Raw genomic sequence first — 10,736 nt, 5'->3', positions numbered from 1 at the left:
GTCTGGACAACGGAACAGTCGTTCCTGAGTATGGGAGCGATTTCCATGTGATACAGGCTCTTGGTCGTCGCTTGAATTTCACGTAGGATATTAAAAAAATTCATCTTTTTTTTTTATGAAATACGGTGCCCTATCATTAAAGACTGTTTTGATGGCACTTTGGTGTCTGCTATCAAAGTTATTTTATAAAGGCATCACTCATTAAAGTAATTTATAATATTTATGAAGGATTCACCTTCCGGGTTCTGAAAACTGAAGCATTCAAGAAGATAGTGTATTTGGCAAGCTGAGTACTTCTTACTGGAGGAAGATACACAGACCATTATCTTTTTATTTAAGAAAAATCATCAGTTTCTTTAAAAAAAAAAAAAACTTTTTAAGAAGTCGACCAATTCTGTAGAACATCACACATAAGACAGTGGCCCTCATCATCACCTAATTGTTGAGTCTAGAGTGAAACGTGTAAGCAAATATGCTCCCAGTTACCTAGTTGTTTCTCAGTCCTGTTCAGAAGCTTCGTCAGCGGTTTCTGTTCAGGGTTATATAAACTGACCTAGTCTCTTGCAAGTGTCACGTCCCTTTATGCTTCTTAAACATCAATACCCACTTTTCTGACACTTTTGTCCCTTCATTTATTAGGTATGAAATACGGGAACCGAGTGACGGTCGCTGGGGCGGGCCAGAACCTGATGGTACAGTCAGTGGGATGATTGGAATGGTGGCTAATCACAACGCTCATGTAGCCATTGACGAAATGACCATTAACGGTGGGTTTTCTTCCATTTATACCTACTACTTTTCTCATCCCTCTTTCTTGGCTCCACAACTCGGTCAGGACTCATTGTTACCGAACACAGACAGGTGAAAAATTATTGGTAACCTTATAGCTGATGAAAAAAAGTTGGGTAACCCAGTCAGCATATTCAGTAAGGTTGGCATTCCTGCTGGCTGTTGCGAAAATGGGTTGTTAACCATACCTAACACACAAATGCCTCTCTCAAGACGAAATCACAGGAGTATAGTAGCTCTGATAGACTGAATGTTGTGATTATTAACCTACACTGCCATATAACCAGTTTAATCTAACAACAATAACTGAAATTTGATATAATAATATTATTCATTACATGCCGATTTTAGTGAAATAAGTCGATGAATATCAGTTCAAGGCAAATTTACCGTGAAGTTTTTAAAATCTAATGAGCAGTACATCATCCTTTTAAAAGGCAAAAGTATTGAATTTTTACTAGGTTCAAATTCATGTAGCCTACTGTTATGTTACAGTAGTACTAGAAGCAGTAGTTGTAGACGGGATTTTGCTTTTGAAACGGCTCCCATCCTTGTTCTATTCCTTCTTGCTTGTGTTTGTTTACAAGATGTAGTATGACAAGACTGAGAATCTTCTTCTTTGTTTTACTCTTTCAGAGCAAAGAGAATCTGTAGTCGACTTCACAACGCCTTATTACTTAGAGGCTACCACACTAGTGTCCAGGGCTCCATCAAAGAAGGATTCTACCTTCGCTGTTTTTCAGCCTTTTACACAACTGGTCAGTATCCAAGAAGGCTTCTTTCTGTGAATATAGTGAAAATTTATCTCAATTTCGCGAATTTTTCCAAGGATTTAAAGAAACCAAATACAGCTGCGCTTCTCACTTGCAGGTTTGGATATTCCTCATTATTATGACAGGTGTCATTGGCCCTATCGCCTCCATTGTCAAAATATGCTGTCACACAATACAGATCAATTACCTTACGCCTACTTTTGTAAACCTTTCGGGCGTTTCCAAAATGATGAGCCGGAACAAAGATCATCACCCAGGTGTCGAGATGTCAACTACCGGCGATCGGGCATCACTAAACTCTTCAAAACTAAACTTAAAAACATCTCAACACTCACAACCAAACGAGAAACTAAATAAGTTTGCGAAACGGTTCGGAACTTTTCAAAAAAGAACCCAGATATCCCAAAGAAACGTCTGAGAAAACCGGTTATCAAAGTCATCAGGCGCCAGAATTTGAGTACTCGAGAGACCAACGGCGAGAGCTTCTTCTTGGCTACAGCTTCAACATGCTAAGAAGCCTTGTCATGCAAGGGAACAGAATAGAGGATAACGATGACCCTGTCAGGATCATCCTGGTGTTCTGGAACGTTTTCTGCCTCGTCATTTATGGTAAGTTTCTCTTTTCGCGCCATTTCTTGCTATTTCTTTGACGTATGTGAAATTTGCTGTTAGGATGATATTTAGCGTAGATGTAAATCTGTTGCATTTAGAGAAATCACTGTCTTATTTTACTGTTGTCTAACAGCATTCAGTGAATTAAAAAGTCCATAAAACAAAATTATAAAAAAAAAAATTCGGCTGGGATTTCTTCAGATGTGGTCACCTGATTGTGCAAAGGAGGTTTTGACTAGAATATATGAAATGCACTTACTGGGGATATTGACTGATGGGATTATAAATGTTAATCAACTTACCGATCCATCATCTGCTCACACCTGGGCCGGATACGTCAGGTGAATCCGTTGGAACGTCTGTGTAAAATTAAAACGAGCTTCTAATTGCCTGCCACACCAGTGATATGTACTGTAGGTCAACCTGACTACAGGCAGGATGGATAGGCCTAGTAGCCTAACAGCCAATCAAAATTCAACATGAAATTCATCAAACGTACGAAGATAACTGCAACCCGTACTCTTCCTTTAGAACATTCTATTTGTGATCATGCTAGGAAATCTTAACAAAACGCGAGATTAGGTAAAGCATACTGAATGAATAGTCTACCTGCAGAAGAAAAAATGTTCAAAAGTGAAAAAGCAGAAGAAACTACCATCATTTTTTGAAACTATTTATGACTGTTTCATTCCGTTTATCGTGAAATTAACACTTAGTAAAATTACATTGAAACAAAATTTCGAATCGAAAAATGCGCAAAAGACATTTGGCTATCTAAAATAATGATGATAAATCAATACGAATTATATTCACTCTAAAGGAAAATCAATTGAAGTCTATGAAAAACTTTACTCTTTACCTTAAATATTCAGTGATTCTTATTATTAATATACTGAACCGGAGAATCAAGTTTTTATAATTTTTTGAGGGGGTATAACCGCAATAATTCAGATGTCGCCCTAAAGTTAATGTTTACATAATGACCATATTGAGTTGCCAGTTTCTAAATTTCGCACTAGCTTCATACGCAGGGACGCTGACTGCCTTCCTGACGATTCCGTCCTACGAGAGGCCCATAGATTCGCTCCAGGACCTCAAGAGAGCTGCGAAGGACGGCTTCGTCCCTGCGGTGCAAGCAGGAACCAGCAACGAGTATTTCCTGAAGGTAGGAGCACATTATTCGGGTCGTTTTATCCATTGATTGAATTCTTGTGGGGCAGGTTCTTTGGCCAAGAAATTTCTTTGAGAGTTGTTTTGTCCTTTCTTGTGTGTGTGTTTTTCTTTTTTTTTTACTATTTTTACGGTTCTTACCATGTGTTTTTTTTATTAATATTTCTTGTGAGTATTTAATGAAATGGCTTTCCTGCAGTCATGAAATTTTCTTCAGTTATTTCAGGTTTTTATTAAGAAATTTTTCGGCATTTGCAGACTATATTTAGGGGTTATTCAGTTTTATTTTATATATATATATATATATATATATATATATATATATATATATATATATATATATATATATATATATATATATATATATATATATATATATGATTATTATGAGTTTTTTGTTTAATGCAGTGAAATGTCTCTCTTTTCTTGCAGTCTGCTAAGTCGGGCATTTTCAAAGAGCTATGGGATCTGACCGACCCGGAAAGGAGTTTCCCAACGAGCGGCAAAGTTGCCATTGAACGAGTAAGTTCTCTCTCTCTCTCTCTCTCTCTCTGTTATAATGTCAGCCAACAAAAAATTGCAGCTCTTGGAGGCAAGTTTTTATTTTAAGAAACACTCATTCCTCGTCCACACGTGAAATTGATCAATCATTGAATTGTTTTATTCGATTTTGAATTTTTTTATTATTGAATGAATTAAAACATCATCATCGGTTATGAAATATTAAAGTAAAGGCAGTGGAATTAATAAAATAAAATATCTCTCTCTCTGGCTCTCTCTTCTCTCTCTCTCTCTCTCTCTCTCTCTCTCTCTTTTATCCTCCTCAGGTGTTGACACAGAAGATCGTCTACATGTCAGCTAACCTGAACAGTGAAATCAGGACCAGTCAGAAAGGCAGGGACCGCTTCTACTTAGCCCGTCAGACCTTCTTCCCACAAGGATACGGCATCGCCTGCAGGAAGGGCGCGCCCTACACACAGAAGTTCGACGAAATGTAGGTATCTGGGAAGAACCTGAAGGTGTCAGTTCCTCTATGCAACTTCATTTTATAGTTTGCAATCTTTCATTGATTCATCCTGCGTGAGGGTAGATAGCTGTCAATCTTGACCTCGGGGCTCTTGGTGAGAAAGTCGCGCCCTGGCTGAACGACGGCAAATTGTCTAAACTTGGAATTGCCATTGTTACACACAGAAAAACGTCAAGTTTTCATATACGGCGTTTAATACATATTGAATTCTTCACCCAAAAGACTGAGGAAAAGTCATAAAAGCTGTTATAATTTTGTCCACCAAAGGTCACAAAAAGGATTGCATGAATTTTTTCTTTAAATATTCTCGATGTTAAAATCTATCGCGCATCGATTAAACTTCCAGTTTGTTCATCTTAAGTATTATTGATAATTTATTGGTAAAAAAGGATGACATGGGTGGATTTACCTTCAGATTAAATTAATGTTCACTGTCTATTGCATTAAGTCATTGATTTTAACCGAAGAGTAACTTAGTAATGATTTTATAGATGTTCTTTAAAGATCTATGTAATTCAAAGAAATAAACAACCTTTAAACCAATATGATGTACGTATGAAATTATTTTATATATGTTTTATCATTATCACTGATTTTAAACTAAATCATGACAGCTGTATCAATAGTTGTTTGTGATATCCATAATCTTATTTTTTTATCCTTTGAAAACTGGCCATCAGCATTTCTCAAAAGTCTCTCTTAAATATTTTATCTTTCGAAAGTGACGTGAATTTACTTTACTCACTCACAAATTCTTCAGTCATGGCTCCAGTTTTATCAAAACCCCGCCACTTTCTTTTACGCAGCTTGATCTCAATGGTCCAAGCGGGTCTGGTCAACAAATGGGTCAAAGACGAGGTTATGAAGATCCAGAGGTCAAACCGGGGTCAGCAAGGTGACAGAGGTGGACAGAGCGAATCATTGGCCCTGTCGCTTGACCATCTGAAGGTAAAGATCACTGTTTCATCATCATCATCATAATCACCAATGACTCCAGCGCCGTGAGACGCAAAGGGCCTCTGTGAAATTCCTTTATATCTCCAGCTTCCTTTCTCTTAGTCCTCACCCAAGTGGGTCTGGGTCCTCCAACTCCTCTGGGGTCCTACAGCTGATATTGCCACGTCCTCTTCTCCCAGGGGTTGGGCGAAGGACATGCCCAGAGCATCCCCATCTCACTTTTCATCATTACATCATCTACATAATGAACCCCATAATTCCCTTTGTGGTATCACCTCTAACTCTATCCTGCCACTTGACTATATTCTTGTTCAGTCTTTATTCTTATATTGACAAAATCCTTTAGATACGGGTTTTGTATAGCAATGTACGTCGTACTAAGCTCATGCATAATGACTTTCGTATGCAATTGCAGTGTGTGTTTGATTAACTTTTATTTAGTCTTTCACTAGATTCAGAATCAAAAGGAGCTTTGATGGATATCATAGTTCCTACTGTAGTTATTTGGAAAATTCAACCTCATTCTCATCCCTTTTGTGTAAACAATGTCCTTATTACTTCTGTTTTTCTTAGATTTCTTTTGAGTCCCATCTCTCTAGATACATGACGCATTCTATTAACATTTGTAAATCGTGTGGTTTCTTCCTACAACAAGTCTCACTTTTCTGTCACTACTTCAATCTAAACCTTCCCTGGCATCTCCAACTACTCTTTTCACTATGAATTCCAAGAGGGTAAACAGCAAAGGTGACATAGCAATCTTAAGCGTCTCATTATTTTCTGCAAATTGTTTGACAAGACTCCATCAAGGTAAAATTAGCCAGGAAATGTGTAAGCAATGATGGAAAAGAAAATGATGTAGTAAGGGATACTGTTTCCTTATCTAGCAAATTTATATAGCTTTCCTCTTGTAAGGATTAAGTCGGAAACTTTTTTTTTATATTCTTGATTATGTTCAGAGAATTTTTTTTACTATTTTCTCTTTTGTTAAGTACAAACAAAAGCTCTCATGACACTTCTTTCTGACAAATTTCAATAAGGGGGTTCTTGTATACTCTCCTTAACAGTAATATCAGACTCTTTGTTTACACTTTTCTAGTAAAGAATTCTGTCAAAATATTAATATTTTTCACCTTGACATGGCTTAATCAGAACCTTTCTTTGGTTCTTCTACTTTCTGAAACTTTACGCTCTTTTTCACGATTGCGTTAAAATCTGAGAGTTTGGTGCCAAAACTGAACTTATTGCAATGAGCTTGTTTTTGTGCAGTGAAGCAGCCACAAACAGGCAATGTGACAAGAAAATTACTTTGCCCGTTTCGAAAGCCACAAGAAAATAAGTGCGAATGGATCTACCCAATTCCGTTCTCTCTTACTGTATTCCACTGTCTAGTTTTCTTTTACTTGCTGTCACTAAGATTCTCTTCTTTCTCAGGTTAATCGGTCTTCGGATCAGTAAGCAATTTTCAACGCCTAGTAATCAGTTCTTCATAGCAGAACACAAGAGTCCCTGTTGTTGTCACACAGTCATATGTATTTTGTATCTTTTCTTTTAGCCCAACATGTCAAAGGTTTCCATATTCATCACAAACCCTTAAATATCAGTATCTCAGTCTTTCTTTTATTATTCATGCCATTACATTCGTTTATCGGGTTATTAATGTGATATCTGCATCCATGTTCTTCGAAATTCATAAAATAGAGGAATAAACTAAACACAAGTATATATTCGTTGATTCCTGCTTTCTTTTGAACAGTTAGCAAGTCATTCACTGTTACCAGTGTCTTTATCACTGCTATTCTCTTTCATTAACTCTTAGTCTAACGTTATCCCTGAAAAAAAAAAAAAACTCCAGGTTGACAGATGGGAACTCCTTCGTTAATATAACTGGTGGTATGGTAAAGCAAGACGCTTAGGTTAGGTTAGGTAAGATCAATACGTACTTAGTGACTTCCGGAAATGCAGGCGCCACTTCAAATATTCTTTTATTAATTTCTAAACTCCGCAGGCAGCATTCTTCCTCTTGCTGGTGGGCCTCTTGTTCTCAGCTGCTGCGCTTCTCTGCGAAATTCGAATATGGAGAAAGTAATATTCCTTCTATAGTTATTTAAAGGTAAGCACATTCAGCCGATATTGTTCTTGTTTTTATTTTTAAACAGCCAAAAACACAGTTTACTTCTTATTTACAGCATGAACAAAGGTTAAAAGTGCTCCAGTGGTTGCCTTTACAGCCAAAATTTCACAATAAGTCCATTCTGAAGCATTTCATTAGAAGGAACACAACAAGGAACTTAACAATCCACAGAAATAGGCCTACATAAATCGAATGAAAGACAAAAGCATCCCGTTAGAAGGAAACAACACGGAACTAAACAACTCCACAGAAATAAGCCTACATAGGCCTACAAAAAAAAAACCTATCTTGGGAATATACTGTGCTCATAATGCAGTAATCTTATGCAACTCTTCATTGGAGGGGTGGGTAGAGCTCTCGGCTAGCATGCTGTTGGCCCAGCGTTTGACTCTCCGACCGGCCAATGAAGAATTAGAGGAATTTATTTCTGGTGATAGAAATTCATTTCTCGGTATAATGGATCGGATTCCACAACAGCTGTAGGTCCCGTTGCTAGGTAAAGTTGGTTCTTAGCCACCGTAAAATAAATCTAATCCTTCAAACTCTAGAGCTGTTAATCAGCTCAGTAGTCTGGTTAAACTAAGATATACTGTTTACTTATGCAACATTCTTAAAATACAAATCACGAATCAAAATCTGTAATATCTTGATTCCTAAACTTTTGCATTTAGCTAAAGTACAATCTTAATTTTACATGTTGTATTTTCCATACGTGATGCAACCTCAAATGTAGGGCTGTACAGTTTTACATTGCTCTAATATCAGGAACAAGCAGAAAACTTGGCAAGTGTCAAATTGATCTCTAACCTGTGGAAAGTAGTTAATCATTATGCATAATTTACATTCATATTTCTTTACAAGTAACATATTTTCAGACATCTGGTAATTGCACGTGGAGAATTAGCTACATCCAGAGATTCAAAGCTTCGCCTTTTCCAGAACTGAACAATACATCTCTTTGCCTTAGCATCCAGAGTGAAACGGTGGTAGATTCCAGCAGAAGCACCAAGAGGTCCCCTGGGATGACCTCGATTCTTGTCCACTGGTCAGCACTGTCTCGAACGTCGAAATAACCGGAGCCTTTCATGACAAGGCGAATTTCTTCATTTGTATGGAGATGTTCTTCGAAGAAGCTTGTCATCTGTGGAATGTATAGAAAACGTCATCTTAGGTTTTTAAAGATGAAACGTAAGGGCCAACTAATAAATAAATGCAATACACTATTGCAATCTTAAGAACACAGTCCCCGTAGTGGGGTAGTGCCGTCAGTGCATCGCATGCTGTGCACTGTAGGCATTACTTTAGGTTCTTTGCAGCGTCCCTTCCTTAGGACCCCAGCTGCAAGGCTCTTTCATTGCTTTTTCTGTGCCTCCGTTCATATTCTTTTCCTACCATCGTACTTTCCACCCTCTCCTAACAGTTGTTTCAGAGTGCAACTGCGAGGTTTTCTCCCGCTGGACCTTTCAAACCTTATCTGTTCTCAGTTTCCCTTTCAGCGTTGAATGACTACAAAGGTCCCAGCCCTCGGCTTTCGGCCTAAATTCTATATTCAAATTCTAATGAACAATACAGTGGTTTCCAATGTACAATGATAAAACTTGAAACACCACATTAGTTTTTTAACCTCAGGGACAAGAAATCGTCAGTGATGTTTACTAACATTACAGTTGAAAAACAGAGCATTTCTCAATGTAGCATAAGAAACGAAATTTGAAATGCTGTCTTGACTCTTAGCCTGAGAAAGAGGGGACAGTTATGAATGTTTAGTTTTTCAGCCTTGGATTATAGTTCCCATAGGGTCGTCTTATTTGTACATTCAGAGAATTAAAATTATATCTATATATTCACCTGTTACAGATTTAAAATTACAGAAATTGTCTCAAACATTAACAAAGAAGTCTTTTAAGACTTAGTGATCATTTCTTTATTTACTTTTATTTTATCTCATCATGGCTAAACTATTAATATTATATCTGTATTTTCACCTGTCAGAGAATTTAAAACAACGGAAATTATCTCAAACACTTATCAAAGAAGCCTTTTAGGACTTAGTAATCATGTCATCGTATACTTTTACTTTACCTTGTCTTGGCTACGCGACAGTAGAGTATTGTATCCTTTGGTAGCAGGAAAAACCTTTCTCCTGGAAAAAAAACTACTGTGCTTCACACCGTTCCTTCTAAAACACTTCCTCTCCACCTCTTGCCAGGTTCTGGAGTGAGCCTTCCTATCATGAGGTAGAAGAAGAATTCCTAAAGTTTCAATTGTGATTTCTTTTTATTTGCTCAGGCATTAGCTGAGTTAAACATAAGGACATATGAATTTGTTCAAGTAAGTCAGTTTCTTTATCAAATGATATGAATGATTCATTCATCCAACCACATGAAGACCATTCGGGAAATACCACTGATATTGTTTATCCTTAATGAAACAGCCACAGAATTAGGAGAGACAGCACTGACCAGTGTTCTGTAGCCACTACTACGATTATGTCAGTTCTGTGCCAAAGTTGCAGTGTTAAACTTATGCTCTACTTCTGAAATTCTTTCTCTTGGCTGACTGTTAAACAGAGGAACACTAAGCTACAGTTGAACGGTCCTTAGCAACTTAAAGGAAGTCTGAATATGAACTGTAGTTACAAAACCTTTAGAATTAAGAGCCCTTTCCCAAAACAAATACAAATAAATTATTGTATAATAAGAAAAAACAAAAATGGAAAACTAAAAAGCCAAAATTATTGTACATATTTGGGCAAATGTATACTTGCAAACTTAAACAAGAATCCTTCAGATGAAAGAGCGGTTTATGGAGAGAGAGATTAGTATTTACATCAAAGGGAAGGAATTTCCTTAGCTTTGTTATCCATTGATTTGAGTCATAACATACAAAAATAAATAATGAACGTTGACCTTACCTTACTACCATATTCATCACGATCTTCGATTTTTTTTTTTAAACTAGCAGTAGATTTCCATAAATTATTTTCACAAATATCTTTGTAGGTGTGCATTTCACTTTTTTGCCTTGCCAAAAATTACGTAAATTAGCATAGTCACAAAGGTTGGATTTTTTTATTTTTTTTACGTTAAGGTTTAGAAGCACGATAAGTGAAAAATTCGAAATATACTAAGAATTACAAATGTATGAATTAAAAACTATATCACTGAAGTTATTGAACATTCTATATAATTTATGTGGTAAAGAATATCCTTTCTTATAATATTCTACGGCTCAGAGAGTGTTTAAACTTAAGTTCATTTCTTTATCTTGTCAA

The 10,736-nt window shown here is 36.7% G+C and overlaps 2 protein-coding genes across 2 annotated transcripts; both read left to right on the top strand.

Moving 5' to 3' along the window:
* Positions 1-1,673: 1,673 nt before the first annotated feature.
* On the top strand, positions 1,674-3,981 carry LOC136833940 (glutamate receptor ionotropic, kainate 3-like). Its single transcript, XM_067096220.1, has 4 exons — positions 1,674-2,171; positions 3,194-3,339; positions 3,777-3,866; positions 3,955-3,981. The coding sequence occupies exons 1-4, from the start codon at positions 2,069-2,071 to the stop codon at positions 3,979-3,981; spliced, it is 366 nt and encodes a 121-aa protein (XP_066952321.1). The 5' UTR covers positions 1,674-2,068.
* Positions 3,982-4,177: 196 nt separating this feature from the next.
* Positions 4,178-7,794, top strand: LOC136833905 (uncharacterized). The gene is made up of 3 exons (XM_067096197.1): positions 4,178-4,338; positions 5,178-5,319; positions 7,337-7,794. Exons 1-3 carry the CDS (start codon positions 4,196-4,198, stop codon positions 7,415-7,417), a joined length of 366 nt encoding a protein of 121 aa, XP_066952298.1. The 5' UTR covers positions 4,178-4,195; the 3' UTR covers positions 7,418-7,794.
* Positions 7,795-10,736: the final 2,942 nt, after the last annotated feature.

Source organism: Macrobrachium rosenbergii, chromosome 52 (genome assembly GCF_040412425.1).
Source record: "Macrobrachium rosenbergii isolate ZJJX-2024 chromosome 52, ASM4041242v1, whole genome shotgun sequence".
Classification (NCBI taxonomy): domain Eukaryota; kingdom Metazoa; phylum Arthropoda; class Malacostraca; order Decapoda; family Palaemonidae; genus Macrobrachium; species Macrobrachium rosenbergii.
The sequence above is the reverse complement of the archived record's forward strand: the minus strand, read 5'-3'. Positions and strand labels throughout refer to the sequence as shown.